We start from the raw sequence: 17,157 nt of genomic DNA, 5'->3' as shown, positions 1-17,157 counted from the left end.
ATTTATGCCTGTCACCAAGAGAAGAAAGGTGTAGGCTGCAAAGGCCATTTTGTCTGAGTCATGAACTCAGGCGTGGTGTTTAAAACCAGGAGGCTGAGAGAGCTCCTGAAGGGAGTGAGGGTAGATAGGAAAGAGAGAGGAGGCCTTTAAATGCTAAGAGGCTGGGGAAGAGGAACCACAAATTAGGCTTAGTAAAGGTGGCGAGAGAAGTAAGAGAAAAACCAGGCAAGGTTGGTATCCTGAAGACAAACAGGAAAGCATTTCAAGGAGAAGCGAGTGATCAAATTCTGCCAACAAGTCAAGTAACAGGAGTGACACTTGAACACTAGATATAGCAACATAGTTATTTCACCTCACTTATTCATGTTATAGTCAATATGGATAAGAGAGAGAAGACAAATATGCCACGTCAGGAATAAGAGGTGAAATAATTATGGATTTTACTGGTATTAAAATGATAAAGAAATATTATGAACAAATTTAAGCCAATAAAATTTGATAACATAGATGAAATGGACAAATTTCCTGAAGGACAAAAACTACCAGTGCTCTCCCAAGAAGAAATTAATAACCTGAATAGTCCTATATCTATTAAACAAATTGCATTTGTAGCTAAAAACCTTCCCACAAAGAAAATTGGGGTCCAGGTAACATCTTTGGTGAATTCTACCACACTTTTTTTTTTTAAGATTTATTTATTTCTCTCCCACCCCCACCCCCCCACCACTCCCCCCACTCCCCTGTTGTCTGCTTTCTGTGTTCTTCTGTGTGTGCTTGTATTCTCATTAGACAGCTCCAGGAACCAATCCTGGAACCTTCCGGAGTGGAAGAGAGGTAATCATTCTCTTGCACCACCTCAGCTCCCTGTTCTCTTACATCTCTTATTGTCTCTCCTCTGTATCACTTGTTCTGTCATCTTACTGCGCCAGCTCTCCGCATCAGCCAGCACTCTTGCACGGGGTGGCACTCCTGCATGAGCTGGCACTCCACATGGGCCAGCTTGCCTTCTCCAGGAGGCCCTGGGTATCAAACCCTGGACCTCCTATATGGTAGATGGGAGCCCAACTGCTTGAGCCACATCTGTTTCCCTCTACCAAACTTTTAAGGAAGAAATAATATCAATTCTTTATCAACCCTTCCAGAAAATTGAAAATGAGGGAATATTTCCCAACTTATCCTATGAAGTAAACATTACTCTTATACCAAAACCAAAGACACTGCAAGAAAACAATCCAATATCTTTCCTGAACCTAGATGCAAAAATTCTAAATATTTTAGCAAACTGAATCCAACAATATTAATAGTGTTAACAAAAATGTGTAACCTAAAACTATAACACTTCTTAAAAAGCATGAGAAAATCTTTGTGACCTTGGGTTAGACACAGATTTCTTAGATACAATGCCAAAGGCACAGTATATAGAAGAAAACCTTGGTGATTTGGTCTTCAAATTTAAAACTTCTCCTTGAAAAACACTATTAAGGAGAATAAAAAACAAGCCACAAACTGGGAGAAAATATTTGTAAATCATATATCTAATAAAGAATTTGTATGCAGAATATAAAGAACTCTCAAAACATGATAATGAGAAAATAAATCCAATTTTTAAATAAAAAATATTTGAACAGACACTTCACCAAAGAAGTTATCTGTATGGCAAATAAGGCCATAAAAAGATGTTCAACATCAGTAATTATTAGGGAAATCCAAATTAAAACCACTATGAGAGCATGACATATGGTGATATTAGAATGGCTAAAATTTAAAAAGACTGATCTTACCAAGTGCTGGTGAGGTTGAGAAGGAACTGGCTCTCTCAGGAACTTTTGGTGGGGATGCAAAAGTGTGACCACTTTGGAAAACTGTTTTGTAGTTTCTTTAAAAAGTTAAACATACACCTACCATACGGTCTAGCCATTCTACTTCTAGATATTGACCTAAGAGAAATGAAAGCATGCATCCACTCAAAGACAGGTACCGGAACATCCATATCAGCATTTTTGGTAATAGCAAAAAAACTGGAAACAACACAAATGTCCATCATGGATGAACGAACTGTGGGATGCCCAAACAAAGGAATGCTACTCAGCAATAAAAAGGAATGGACTGTCTTGCTGTTGGGGTGGGGATTTACAGATACGCAAGGAGAGGAGGCTAGAATGACCCATGTGGTAATGGATCATAGTTGGAGACATTAGTATGAACTCATTTAGCTTATATAGATGCAAATGGTTATATGTAGACATACTTATAGATATGTATATAGACAAAAGCTAATACACACACATATTTTCTTGCTCTGTCAGCTGAGAGGACCTAAAAGAAATGACACTCCAGTAGCAATGGGCACACCCAGTATCCAGATCTTGGATTCTGTTATTGTTGTCCAATAAAAGGAACCAGGGCTCCTTGGAGAAATGACTGATTCTAAGACTGGGGCAGGAAATATACAATATAAGCCAGGAGCATCTTGTAGTGCCAGAAAGTAAGGAAGCGCTCAAAAAACAAACGAAAATCCCCAAAACCCCACATTGCCCGGTGCACAGGTGTCAACTGAAAGAGCTTCCAATGGCCAAAGCTGGAACAATTTAAGGAGCACAGTGAAAAAGTAATATTGGATTATAACCCAAAGTATAAAATAAATACCCTTGAGTCTCTACTGATACGTTTGAATGAACAGATGTGGAAGAAGAAACAAATCTTCCTTACAGAAGAATTCAAAATAATTTATGTAGAGGAAAAAAAGAATGAACTCTTGATATATGCTATATACTACAATATGAATGAATCTTAATAATGTTGAGCAAAAGGAGTCATACAAAAAGACATGCATGCTGTATGTGCTATATGTAAAATTTTAGAAAATGCAAACGAAGCTACAGAGACAGGAAGAAGCTCAGTGGTTGCCTGCGGATGGGGCAGGTGGTGATGGGAGGGGTAGAAGGAAACAATTCCCAAGGGGCAGGAGGAAGTTTTGGTAAAATTACTTATTTTTTAAAAATTTTTAAAAATTAATAGATCACAAGGAATGTTACATTAAAAAACATAAAAAACAAAAAACATGAGGTTCCCATATAACCCACTCCCCACTCCCCACTACATCATCTTTGTAAATTGTATTTTTTGAAGATATATACATCACAAAAAATATATAAGAGGTTTCTGTATACCCTCCACCCCCCACCCCACCCCACTCCTCCCACTCCAACAAACTCCCTCATCATTGCGGCACCCTCATCGCACTCAGTGGACACATTTTGGGGCACTGCTGCACCACACAGATAATAGTTTACCCTGTAGTTCGTTCTCTCCCCCAGTACATTCAGTGGGTTATGGCAGGATATATAAAGTCCAGCATCTGACCCTGCAATATCATATAGGACAACTCAAAGTCCCGAAAATGTCCCCAATCACATCTCTTCTACCCTCTCCCTGCCCTCAGCAACTACTGTGGCCACTTTCTCCACCTCGATGCTAAAATTTCTTCTATTACTTATCATAATAGTTTTATAGTAAAGTATCAGTAAGTCCACTCTAGTCCATATTTTATTCCTCCACCCTGTGGACCCTGGGATGGCAATGTCCCCTCCAACTCTAGATCAAGAGGGGGCTTAGATGCCACATGGATGATGGACGCAATTCCTCTGCTTACAGTTGTAGGCACTCTTGATTCCCTGGTGTGGTGGTTGACCATCCTCACCTCCATTAGCTGACCTGGGCAAGACCAACGAACCAGAAAGTAGGAGTTGCCACTCTGCTGAGGCTCAGGGCCCAGCTGGCTCATGGGCACAAAGATTCAAGTCACCTGAGCATGGACCATCCCTAGTGCCAATCGCAGGTTCAGTAAAAGTGACAGAAGAGAAATGTGTAGAAAAGTCACATCTGAGTCCAACTCCATCACACTCAGGAGCACAAATTCCAAAGTAGGGCACTCTGGCATGCCACAGAGCTCCAAATCCATCTGGCATGATTATATACCTTGTGGATCTCCATAGCCTTCAGGAGAACCAGTACCTAGGGTTGTATCTATTTTGGCTTTTTCTGGGGTCCTGCTGAGGTGTGCATAAGTATGACCCCTCTGATGACCTCCTGACTTTTTTTAGAAGACTCTTAGCCATATCAACTCATTTGCCTTTGCCATTTCCCCCTTTTATTCTAGGTCAAAAAGCAGTTTTTAACACTTGATCCAACATGTAGGCTGAGATATTCTGCTGGTCTGAGTTGACCCTTTTATTCAAGGTCTCACTTCTCCAGTTACTGATTGGTAGTAATCCCTCGGCGCCAGGGAGTCTCATCCCCAGGAGTCATGTCCCACGTTGGGGGGAAGATAATGCATTTACATACTGATTTTGGCTTAGAGAGTGGCCACATTTGAGCAACATGGAGGCTCTCAGGAGGTAACTCTTAGGCCCCCTGCAGCTCTAGACCTAGTTCATATTTCAGGCACACAGGCTCCTAAGCATAGTCATCAGAATCAAGGGCTCATTATTGGACCATCCTTCCTTGTTGATCTTTGCCGTTGCACTTGGGAATAAACTGTTAAAAAATAAATTTCAAGAATATTGCATTTGGAATTTTTGTACGAAGTCAGTCTTTCCTAAGGCATTTTTACCATTCTATTATATAACAACAAAGGCCCAAACTTGAAGTCCACAAATCCCCTCTAGTTTTCCAGAGTGGGTGGCACAAACACTGCCATTTTCTTTGTGTCCCACGGTGGGGGAGATGGGCTGGTTTTGAAGGTCATTCTTCCATCCCTGTGATGCGAGGTGTCAAGATAATGCTGTTGACCTTGAAGCACAAAAGAGTGTGATAGCAGGGAAGTCCTCCACCACAGGACTGAAAAATCCTGCCCCCCATGTTCCACGTGCTTGCTGGAGAAGTGTGTGACTAAGGTTTGGAAGGAAAAGAGGAGGTAAATATACACTGGAGCTCAGTGCCCACGAGCACTGACCCACAGATCCTGGTGCACGTGAGCAGCCATGTGGGCGGTGATGAGAGGAGCCAGCTAGAGAAGGTGTGTGCGGTGGTGGAAAGCACAAGGACAAAGTGATCAGGGGGTTCCAGTTTCCAGGCTAACATGACTTTGGATGAGCAGACTCAGTGCTGTCCCACCTCACCCCTGCAGCACCAGTGCCACTTTGCTACCCAAAGGCGGCTGCCGTTAACCCCTGGGCACAGAAAGAATCCTCAGAGAAAAGCCAGGGTGGTGGGGCACAGGGTCACCGGCCAGATTCAGAGCTTAAAAAACAAACAAATAAAAACCAGAATCTATCTGGTCAAAATACAGACCAGGCAGAGCTGCAGCAGCTGGGCCTGTACCACACCAGGTGACAGAGGCGGAGAGCAGAGGGGCTGAGCTGAACATGGGTTCAGGTCATGGCTTTGCCACTTCCCAGCTGTGTGCCTTGGGCAGGTTATCCAACCCCTCTGTGTCTCCGCCCACCCTTACCTTGAGCTCTTCAGGTCTGGGGCTTTTGTTTTAGATTTTATTTTTTATTTATTTCTCTCCCTTCCCCGCCTCCCCCCCCCCCGCCGCCCCCGTTGTCTGCTCTGTGTCCATTCGCTGTGTGTTCTTCTGTGTCCGCTTGTATTCTTGCCAGCAGCACCAGGAATCTGTGTCTGGTTTCGTTGCATCATCTTGCTGCGTCAGCTCTCCATGTGTGCGGCGGCACTCCTGGGCAGGCTGCACTTTTTTGGTGCGGGGTGACTCTCCTTATGGGGTACACTCCTTGCACGTGGGGCTCCCCTATGCGGGGGACACCCCTACATGGCACAGCACCCCTCGCACGCAGCAGCACTGTGCATGGGCCAGCTCACCATACCGACCAGGAGGCCCTGGGTTTGAACCCTGGACCTCCCATGTGGTAGGCAGACGCTCTATCAGTTGAACCAAATCTGCTTCCCTGGGGCTTTTATTTTATTTCTATTGCCCTGGCTACTAAAAAACTCACAGAAAATCTAGAACCCAAGTCTTGGGGCAGGAAACTTGGGTAGACAGATCCATGCAAGTCCCGCAGTCTCCAGCAGGGGGCGCTCGGCACCAAGCTGTACTTGTCACTGAGCCTCACAGCCTCAGCCCCTGGGTACAAGCTGCTCACTATTGGAAGGAGTCACTCTGGTCCTAAAACCACACGTGGATTTATGGGTACCACTCCCTTCTGGACCCTTGGCTTTCCTAGTTCCCCATCTGCCCCACTTCCCAGAGGAGGGACCCCATGCATACTTTGCTGAAACTGCACCCCAGTCTGTACAACAGGTGTTGTGCTCTCTGCCTCCTCCCAAGGTTTCCCATGAGAGAATTCTTAGCAGGAATGACGGAGAAAGGTTCTGGCCCCCAAGTACAGCTGGGAAAAGCCATTTCCTTAAGTAGCCACACCGAAGAATGAGAAAGGCCATTCCAAACCAGAAGCAGGCACCCCTGGGAGAGATGCTCATCCTCAGGCCTCGGTGCCCCCAACTGGCACCAAATCATCACCCCCGCTTGGCCCCTGACAGCGCTTGCACCGTAAGGGGATTCCTATCCAAAGCTGAGGCCGCATCAAAAGAGTACAAAAGACAAAAAAAAAAAAAATCACATCTTTATTGTTTGATTAACGAACTGGATTGGAGGGGCAAGAATGGGGCGTGTGGAGATACACCCAGCTCTGATTAGTCAGCAACTCCTGTTAACACGTACAAAACTGAGTGTTACAAAAATCACATAAAAAATTCAGGTCAGCAAAAGAGCAGCCCTGGGGGTGGGCTCAAGGCACCTGGAAGGCTGAGAAAAGGGCCCAACCTGGCCCTGGAGTGTGGCCAAGGAAGGGGTGGGGGGGCTGGGGCTGCCCCTCTCCCACTGGCCCCAGAAGGTCACACGCATTCCCCTCTCCCCAGAGGGACATAAATACCACCAGCCAAGGCACTGCCAGAAACTAGCCCTGAGCTAAACCCCGAGCTCCCCTCACCCCCAAGCCACCCAGGCCTGGAGAGGACGCGCCTTTGTTCCCCGCGCCCTGCACCCTGCAGTGTGGGTGCCGCTCTGAGCAGGGTGGGATCCGGGCAGGGCCACCCAGAGGCTTCTTAGGGAACGGAGTCGAGCTCGGCCAGCCGTGGCCGCAGGGCAGCAGTGCGGGCAGCCCAGGCGCGGGGCAGAGGCTTTGGTCAGTGCCAGGTGTCGGGAGAGGGGCCGCACTGCTGGCCAGTCCCCGCGTGGACTGGGAGATGCGGCCCTGGCTCTGTCCCACGGGAGGCCCGGTCCGGGCCCTAAATGGGGTAGCACATGCAGCAGCCGGTGCCCGCGGCCTCCACACTGGCCTTGGCGCCAGGCCCCAGGAGCCCGTCGGTGACAGAGTGCTCCGTGATGATGTCCTCCACCCGGGTGATGTACAGCAGGGTCAGCAGCACCCCTAGGAACTGAGGGGGGCGTGGGGCCAGTGAGGGCCGTCCTGGACGGTCCCTGGCCCTCAGGAACCCTCCTGGCTCTGGCGGCCTGGGAAGCCCCCACAGCGCAGCGTCTCCCGGCCCCTCTTCTGCCCCTCCCGGGGAATCCCAGGGACCCTCCCCATCCCCCAGCGGCAGAGGCCTCTCCGTTCAGGGTCCCATGCCCCCCCCCCATTTGAACCTACAGCCTGCCTAGCTGTACCCGCCCGCTCCCCTCCCCGTGGGGTGGGGGTGCCAGCCCACCTGGGGAAGAAGGATGCCCAGCAGGATGCCCGCCATGATGGCGTAGTTGTCCATGAACCAGATGAGCACGGCGTTGGTGCAGCCCCGCACGTAGATGACGTCCTGCACGCTGAGGCGCTGCAAGGGGGGGGTGTGGGGGTGGAGCCTGGCCGGCGGGGCAGAGGCCCCCCCACCTGCCCGGAATGGGAATGTCCCTCAACCTCTGCGCCTCATGGTGACAGGGTGGTTGCAGACCACCGCCCTCAATAAAGCAGTCCTGCTCCCCAGGGAACAGCCTGGACGTTTGTGGGGGCATGTTTGGTTCTCACAAACTCTGGGGCTCTGGGCCGAGGGGCTGCAAAGCTCAGGGCAATTCTCCTCCACAAATGACGACCCTGCCTCAGGCAGGCCTGTGGGCAGGAATCCCATTTATAAACAGCTGAGCCAAAACCCTAACTCCAGGTTAAAAAAAAAAAAGCACAGTGCATTCTGAATGGTTTTCATATGTGCACTGAATTTTCCAGAAATACTGCTATGTAAATTAATGGTCGTACTTCATTTTGTTCAGAACTTTATGAAGAGTTGTTCACATTTTAAAAAGCAATGGCAAAATGATGCCCACGTATGTGAGTTGCCAAGACAACCCCCGTGAATCAGCTGCCTCTGCAGCAGCGCAGTCTCGGGGAGTCTTCCTATCGGTGACAACACGGCAACTACAAACACGATGACTTTACTGCGTCTCCTTCAGTCTCTCTCTAGGGCCTCAGCAGTGGCATGCTGAAATACGTTGTTATGTAACTGTGAATCGTTCTATTTCTCCTTTGATCTCAGTTATGTGTGTCAGGAAGCTTGTATCTGTGAATTTCATTTCAGGATAATAAATAGGGCATTACCAAGTATTTATCATAAAAATGGCCATTGGGGCTGATGGGTTGAGAACCATTGCTGATCTATGGTCCTCAAACTTTACCATGTGTCAGAGTCACCTGCTGGGCCCCAGCCCAAGAGGTTCTCATTCAGGAGGTCTTGGGCAAAGCCTGAGAATTTGCATCTCTGCCAAGCTCCCAGGTGAGGCTGAGGCTGCCGGGTCAGGGGCTCCGCTCTGAGGACCTCCAAGGCAGCTCGAGGTCATCGTTATTTGGATTCCCTTCCCAGCACCACCCCCGGCTTCTCTCCTAGCCCAGCGGAGCTGCCCAGGAAGCTGCCCTGGGCCGGCGGTGTGGGCCAGGCAGGCTCGCCGTCCTCCAGGGGCTTCTGAGGTCCCGGCTGAGGGACCCAGCTGGAGCGGTCTGCAGACCCGCCGCTCCGAGGGCAGAGGCAGGGCGTGCCGAGCAGGCTGGCCACACGGGGCACCAGCAAGCGCCGTGCGGGCCTCTGGGGAAAGCCCACAGTGGGTGCCTGGCACCCTGGGCCGGGGCCCTCGCCCAGCCTGCAGGACTCCTAGCAACCTGTGCACTTCTGTGTCTGAATGGGGGTGGCAAACCCTGGCGGTCCCTGGCTCCTGTTCAGAGCTGGGGAGGTTGGGAAACCTCAGCAGTCGAGCTCCCCGCACCCTCCCCCAGGGATCCGGCCCCCCCCCCGCACCCTCCCCCAGGGATCCTGCCAATCGTCCTGGGGGTGGGATGGGAAGAGCAACATTCCTGGGGGAAACGGGATTTTAGACACTACCTCCTTGTCGATTGTTTTGTAGCCACACATGGTGTTGACGACGTCGGTCTGAAATAGAAATAGTTTAGCAGATAATACTTAACATGCTTCCTTTACAAGATGCCATTTTCTCCCCATTTTATGGATGGAAGTACTGAGGCGCAGAGGGCCTCCGTCCAAAGTCACGGAGCCGATTCCCCCCCAGGTAGTCTGGCCGTGTCTGCATCTCGACTGCCCCCAGGGAAACATCCAGGGAGGACAGGTGGGAAGGCTGGGCCCGTGGCGCTGGGTGGGGGGACCCCCAGCCTCCCCCCCTCACCCCTGCAGCGCCCCAGAGCTACTATCCCAGAGGTCAGGGCACTCCGCTGGCTCTTATGAAGAAAAGGCTCAGACCTGAGGGTGAGCAGCCAGTCGGGGCCCCTGGCTACACTTCCCTGCCTTGGAGACCACCACCCACCCAGAGGGCCAGTGGAGGGTGCCACTACCGCTTCCTGGGAAGGGGGCTGCTCTCAGGGACTCCCAGATACCGATCAATCTGAGCTCAGGGAAGCTGTGGTCAGGTCCCGGGGTCTCGAGGCCCCAGCCCCGTGCAACCCCTCCAGAGGTGGTGAATTTTATGAGTCAGCCTGGCTAGACCATGGACCAGGCCGTCTGCTCCAACATTAGCCGAGATGTTGCTGCGAAGGAGTTTTGTAGCTGCTGTTAACACCTATGATCAGTCGACCCTAAATAAAGGAGATTACCCTCATTTATTTATAATAATGTGGCTAGTTCTCCCTCCAATCGCTTTAAATCCTTAAAGAGCAAAACTGAAGGTTCTCAAAGAAGAAATTCTGCCTCAAGATGGCAACGTCAACACCTACTGGGTTTCCAGCCTGCTGGCCCTCCCCAGATTTCATATTTGCCACCTCCTATAACAACGTGAGCAAATCCCTTAAAATAAATCTTTGTATATACATGCACGTATAGCATGTACATATATACATCCACACACTCGTATGTGTGTATCTTCTTGGTTCTCTTTCTCTCTAGAACCCTGAGTGACACACCTCCCTAGGCAAGCCCCAAGTCACGGGGCTGGCAGGGCTCTTCCCGTCGGGTTTCCTGGGTCCAGATCCTGCTCTACCACCTCCTAGCTCCTTGAGCGGCCTTAGGTAGGCTGCTGAGGGACCAGCACGTGGGAGGCACTCAACGAATCCTTGTTGAATGAATGGATGGATGAGTGAGTGAAGGGGCCCCTCTGTCTTCCCTACCAGCAGTGATGATCACTGAGCCCACCTCAGAGTGCTGTTTAGGACATGAAATGAGATGCACACGTCAGTGCTTGCCCCGGGCCAGGCCGACAGCAGAGCTTGGCTGCACTGGTTGGCATGATCCGGCCTTGGAAGGGCAAGGACAGGCGTCTGCTCCCCCTCCAAGACAGCAGGTGGCCTCAGACATCATCCAGATCATTCTGAATGACAGGGCTTGGTGTGGGCAAAATTACCTGCCTCGGTGCAGACGGCCAGCAGGTGCCCCCAGGCCAGCCACGCCCAGCACCCCAAGCGGCCAGGCAGCCGTTTGTGGCCCTGACCCCCACGGAGAGCCAGGCCTGAGGGGCATGAGGGCATGATGCGAGGGGGTGCTTTCTACCTCGTTCATTTATTCACCCATTTCGTTCACTTAACAAAGAGGAATTGAGCTGTTATGTGCTAATCACCATTCTTGGCACTTGGAGTATAGAACAAAACAAGGCCTCTAACGTGTATGCATGTGGAGGGGGTGGATGTATACTTGGGAGCTCTGTACGTTCTGTGAGATTTTTCTGTAAACATACAATTGCTCTCATTTTAATATTAATTAAAATTTTTTAAAGTCCTTGTCTTCATGGAATAGCAAGGAAGAGATAAATAATAAATAAATAGGTAAACTATAAGGCATATAAGCATGTGACAAGGAGCAGTGCAGTAACTTCATCAGGCTGGACCAGAGTACTAAATCATAACCTCTGCCCCGGGAGTGCCCCGTGTCCCAGCAGACATGCAGCTGGCAGAGGTGCCTTCCCTTACACACATGTGTAGAGCCCAGAACCCTTCCCTGTCCCCAGGGTAGGTCTTGCCTCTCCTGCCACCAGAGCTCCCTCCCCAAGGGGTGGTAAGATGCACCCGTGGTCTTTCAAAAGGCCAAGCCTGCCTGGGTTTGAGCATAGAGTCAGTATTTCACCAGAGGTTCTGCTGAAGTTCCAGGGGTCCTGACATCAGCTGCCCAACTGCTGCAGGACCGCAGGACAGGCAGTTAGCAAGGTGGCCTCTGAGCAGCCATCGGCCAGTACACCAAAGTCGCTGTTTTGCTATTCATGCGTCTTCCTCTCACCTGAAGATACAGAACCCATGAGCTGGGTTATTGGGTCTGAGCAGCCAACGGGAAAGCAGGAGACAGGCCTCCAGTTACAGGCCCCCAAAGGGCAGCCAACAGCAAGGGAGGGGTGTACCAGATTCCCGGCAGCTCAGACAAATCCCACACAACCGGTTGGCTTAACAACAGGAATCTGCTGGCTCACGGTTTCACAGGCTAGAGGGCTTGCCTCCTCCCAGGTTCAGTATCTCCCGGCGGACAATCTTTGGGGTTCCTGGCTTTTCCGTCACCTGGCAATGCACATGGCGGCATCTTCTCCCTTCTCTTCCAGGTGCCACGGACTTCCACTTTCTGGCTGCCACCCATGGCGTCTCTTTCTGGGTGCAATTTCCTTTGCTTTTAAGGACTCCAGCGATATTGGATCAAGCCCGCCCTCACTCAGGCTTCACACCTTCAAAGTTCCTACTTACAAATGGGCTCACACCCCAGGCCCAGGGGTTGGGACCTGAACATGCCTTTTGTGCAGGACGTGATTCAATCCCCAGCAAGGGGATAGCTCCAAAAATTGGACGTGAGAGCTCAACAGGCACTGCAGTCTGGGGCCATTTAACGTAGAGCAAGCTGCCCTCCACACCAGCAGGTCTGTGGGGCATCGCTGTCGCATATTAGTATGACCAAAGCTTTATGAGCATACATGAAGCTCTATTGCTCCACATCCTCTAAATAAAGTCACCCAGGAGACATTTCTTTTAAAGCTAAGAGCCAGGAAACAAAGTTGCTTTTGGTAGGTTTTCTGTTTAACAATGAGAATGATTTAACAGGCCAAGTCTCCCTTTTACCTTTGGCTGCCAGGTAGCTCTAAACCACCAAACCCAAATCTCATTTCCAGTGATTCCGGAGGCCCTTTAGGGTTTTATATTTTTCTCTTCATCTATGCCTATTTTAGAATACATTTTCCATGCTCCTGATATTTTTTAATTTTAGTTTTTTGTTCTCTGCATTTCCTGTGTGCTCATTCAAATCCTTTGTCAAATGAGATCATGTAAAATGGATAAAGAAATAGATTTGTACACAAATCAAACTGATTCTATTAAGGAAGGAAACAGCCTCTTTTATATTTAGAGAAAATCAGGTAGGTGTGGATTGGCTCAGAGAGAGCTGATGGTAGTTCTGTAACATGGGACCAGAGACAACTTCAGTCAGGTGAAAGCCACCTCCCCGTCCACTCAGGGCTCTTGAGAGTCCGTCCTGTGTGGCCAGCATCTGTGTTTACACCCCCAGGGCCTCTCGTGGAACTCCCATCTCCTCCTGCCAAGTCCACACGGCCGCCCTGAGCACCTGCTTCCCGGCAGCCCTCCCCTCCCAGGCAGTGGCTCCTGTCTTCCCTGGGGCTCCGGCCAAAACGTGGGGTCCTCCTTGATCTCTCCTCCGCCACCTCCCACATCTGATAGGTCAGCAAATCCTGTCAGCTTACTTTCAGAACAAAGCCAGAACCTGACCGCTTTTACCACCCCCGCCACCAATGCCTGGCTCAAGGCCCCCATCTTCTCCTGCCCAGAACCCCCCCAGCTGCTGGGAGTGCTGCTGGCAGAAGCTTTAGCTGTCAGCTCCCTCCCACGACGGCCTCAGTAAGCCACATACAATGGTCGGTGGATGTGCAGCCGAAGGCCGAGGCCCCCACCCCCCAGGCCAACGCTGGAGGACCATCCTGGCTCATACTCATAGATTCGGCTGAGGCCCTCGCTGAGACTGCGTGGGTGCTTGACTTCTCCCCCTGCCCAGCCCTGCTTCTGTCTCCTCCCATCAGTGGGTGCTGATCCTCAGAGGACGCCTTAGAAGCCTCCTGCACACTAACCAGCATCTCAGAGTCTGCTTCCCAGAAAACTGGTGACACTGGGATCGCTGCACTAACCTCCTGACCCTACTCCCTGTGTCCACTCCTGCCCCCTACCGTCTGCTCTTTGCACAGCAGCCAGGGTGATCTGGTGTAACCTCTACTTGTAGCCCTGCACAGCCCGTCATGCAAGGTAACATCAAAGTCTTCACCGTGGAGCTCTTTGGCTTCATCTACTGCTCTCCCCTGCACTCACTCTGCTCCAGCCACACTGGTCACTGTGCTTTTTCTCAAACGCATTGGCGCTATTCCCACCTCAGGGCCTTTGCACTTGCTAGTCTCTCTGCCAGGAATATCCCTCCCCCAGACACGTTCCTAGCTCACTCCCTCCCTTCCCTCAGGTTTTGTTTTTTGCTTTTTTCAACTGTGAAATAGCCTTCTTAGAATCTCAAAGTGAAACCCTGCATGTCCCTGCTTTATTTTTTTCCTTAGCATCACCTTCCAACACACTCAATCTTTTACCTTCTTATTTTGTCAGTTTTCCCCTCCAGGGTGTCAGCTCCACATGGGCCGAGATTTTTGTGCGTCGGCTCTATCCCTACCACCTAGAATGTTTCTGGCACATGGTAGGTCCTCAAAAAAGATTTGTTGGATGAGTGAATAAAGGAATGACTGAATGAACGATGCAAGTTACGGCTCCACACCTGGACTCGCCGTTCTGGCGCCGCTGCCCTGCTGCTGCTCAGGAGCCCTCCCTTCCCTGGCCTCTCTGAAAACCCCGTGCGCCTCCTCCCCCGCTCTGCCCCTACCCAGAGAGCCACCCTGCCATGGCAGCTAAAAGTTCCCAAGCCCCCCCATCTAGCATTTTCAGGGCGAGTGCACTTGGCGCTGGCTCCCACGCTCATTGGCTGGGCCTCCACCCCCACCAGCAGCTGCTCGTTTACAGAATCCAGCAGTAGGCACAGAACGATGGAAACGTCAGAAGAGAAATTTTCCATGACTATTTGGGGCATGAGTAATTACAAAGCTCCCTGCCTCCTTCCAACCCTGAAACGAGCCAACTTCTGCAGTCAAGCACGGAAGACTGATGAAGCCTCTTGCTCTTAAGCGGTGACTGCACAGGACGGTGCCCCAAGGGTGGTGGGGCTGAGAGGCTCGTGCTGGGCCCAGCTCTCACAACAGCAGGCCCCCATCCAGCCCCCTGCTGCTGACAATCACCAGGGCCTCAGGCCCACAGCCCTCCTGAGACCCCGGGGTGCAAGCCCTGCTCTGGTCCCCCCAGCCCTGCTCGGTCCCGGCCTGAAGCCTGCTCCTGTTCTGTGCCCGCTCATCTGGGGCACGGCTCTGGTGCTGGCCACCTGTGATTCATCCCAGCCCCGTGAGCCTCGGGCAGGCATGGAGCTTTCTGGGGCTTTGCTTCCCTTATCTGTAAAGTGGGTAAAATAACAACACCTGCCCGCGGGCTGGCTGTGGTGACCGAGCGAGCTGGTCCCACTAAAGCACAGAGGAGGGTGAGCGTGCAATAACTGAGAGCTGACGGGAAAGCAAGGCCTCCCCCCACCCCACCCCAGGTTCATCCCTAAGGCTCAGCCGCCCTCTCCTGCCCCTTCCCACCCGACCCCCTCTGTCCTCAGTGTGGGCAGAAAGATGAGGGAGGTGCCTGAGCAGCCGGGGTGGCCTCCAACATGCCCCCCCCAGTGGCAGGTACCGTGTTTCTGAAGCAGCAAGTGTAGGGCACCCCGCAGGCCAGGGGTCCAGGGGCGTTGCAGTCGTGGTACTGGTTTTTGTTCCAATCTCGGTAGTCTTCCCCGCCACAGCACTTAAACTGAGAAGGAAACAAGCAGTAAAGAGGAGCTGCCATCATCAGAGAGACCCCATCAGACAGGAGGAAGGGGCCCTGCCAGGGGTCCCCATGGGAGGGGGCAGCTACACAGGAGCACATCAAACTGTACTTTGTCAGGCCAGAATTGACTGAAAGTGGCATGGGCTGCCCAGGAGGTAGTGAGCTCCCCATCACAGAAGGGCAAGCAGGTGAAGGCTGGCAGCCTCTTGGGGAAATGGTAATGGCTAAACACTGCAAGAAATGCTCCCCTGACAGGTGGACTCTATCTCCTTCATCTTTGTGTCGCTGGTGCCAGCGCCAGACTGGAGAGGATGACAGTTAATGTCCACGAGATTGTGGTTCTGTGCAAGTTCCCCCCAACCCCAGTGGCCCCAAATGGGCTTCCTCCCCCCATCCTGAGAAGCCAGGTCCGCCCCCCAGGGGAGATCTGTCTGTCCTGTCCTTCGCAAAGGAGGCAAGCACACCTCGCATCCCACCTGGGGCTCAGGACTGAAATTATGGGAAGGCTGGCATCATGTAGCCGATGCTTGCATCACCTCCCCTGGGAAGTACTTAGGACTCTACTGAATTGCTGGTATGTGCAAGGCATTGTTCAGACACTGGAGATACAATAGTGAGCAAAACCAACACAGCCCCTGCCCTTGTGGCACACACTGCAGTGGAGGGAGACAGAGAGTACACTGCTGTAGTAGCTTGGTATTATTTATGCCTTTCAAAAACTGGAATTGTGTTTGTAAACTGGTCTGTCCCTCCGGGCATATTAGATTGTATTGGATTCAGAGGTTTCACTTTTACTTTGATTAAACAATGCTTGGGGCTTTGATTGGGCCATGTCAGCAGGAGATTGTGTCCCCTCCCCCTTGGTGGGCAGGGACTCACAGAGAAAACTACATGGCAGAGCAGAAGAATTAGTTGGCGTTTTGATGATGGAATTTTGAGCTGGAACCCAGGAAGGAAGCACATAGGAGAAGAACACAGAGGAATAGAGACAGCGCCACAGACATGGCAGGGGCTCAGAGGATAGACGAGCTGTTCACCTGATAGTCTACAGCTGACCCTGTGGACAGACGCAAGCCTGAGCCTGGAGAGAATTGAGCTCTGGGGAGAGAGACAATGCCCAGAAAGCCTGATGGCCTACAGCTGATCTTAGAAGACGCTGGGACCACAGAGCCTTAAGAGGAAGAGGAAGCCTGAATGTCAGCAGCCGTCTTGCTCCAACACGTAGCAAAAGACTTTGGTGAGGGAAGTAACTTATGCTTTATGGCCTGGTAACTGTAAGCTCTACCCCAAATAAATACCCTTTATAAGAGCCAACCGATTGGTGGTATTTTGCATCAGCACCCCTTCGGCTGACTAATACAACCACTAAATGAAAAGATCACATACGCAGTGCTGTGTCCATGGAGTTGATGAAACAGGGAAAGGAGTGGGGCAGGGGTGACTCCAGGTGGGGAGTTCAGCTGAGGCTGCTCTGAGGAGATGATATTTAATAGGAAACTGTCAGTCAGCACACGCAAAGGCCCTGCACAGACATGAGGTTTTATTTTGAGAGCAGATTCAGAGGCCAGTGTGTCTGGGGCCGAGCAAGCAAGAGTAGAGCAGATGAGGTTGAGAGGTCAGCACGGCTAGACCATATAAAGCCTTGAATAAATAGGGGCTGAGAAAGCATTTTAAGAATGATGGAAACACTGGAGGGTTTAGCCAGGGGAGTGATGTGGTCAGAGGCCCTGACTGATATATAAGCCAAAAACTTTTCTGGGGTCTCCTCAGTGCCCCTTGGGCCATCAGGTTTGGGGATCTGGAAGCATTCTCTGTGATGCAATTCAAAGGGCATGTGCTTTACAATCAGACAGAC

General features: G+C 51.1%; 1 protein-coding gene across 1 annotated transcript in view; it reads right to left on the bottom strand.

Moving 5' to 3' along the window:
* Positions 1-6,563: 6,563 nt before the first annotated feature.
* Positions 6,564-17,157, bottom strand: part of TSPAN15 (tetraspanin 15) — a 48,947-nt gene continuing 38,353 nt past the window's right edge. The window contains exons 5-8 of the mRNA XM_004470548.5: positions 15,168-15,284; positions 9,313-9,360; positions 7,666-7,782; positions 6,564-7,395 (exon numbers count right to left, since the gene is read on the bottom strand). Of these exons, the coding sequence (XP_004470605.1) occupies positions 7,246-7,395; positions 7,666-7,782; positions 9,313-9,360; positions 15,168-15,284 (432 nt within the window). The 3' untranslated portion in view covers positions 6,564-7,245. The remainder of the gene's footprint in view (positions 7,396-7,665; positions 7,783-9,312; positions 9,361-15,167; positions 15,285-17,157) is intronic.

The sequence above is a fragment of the Dasypus novemcinctus genome, chromosome 6 (assembly GCF_030445035.2).
Source record: "Dasypus novemcinctus isolate mDasNov1 chromosome 6, mDasNov1.1.hap2, whole genome shotgun sequence".
Lineage (NCBI taxonomy): Eukaryota > Metazoa > Chordata > Mammalia > Cingulata > Dasypodidae > Dasypus > Dasypus novemcinctus.
This window is presented reverse-complemented; position numbering and strand designations above follow the sequence as displayed.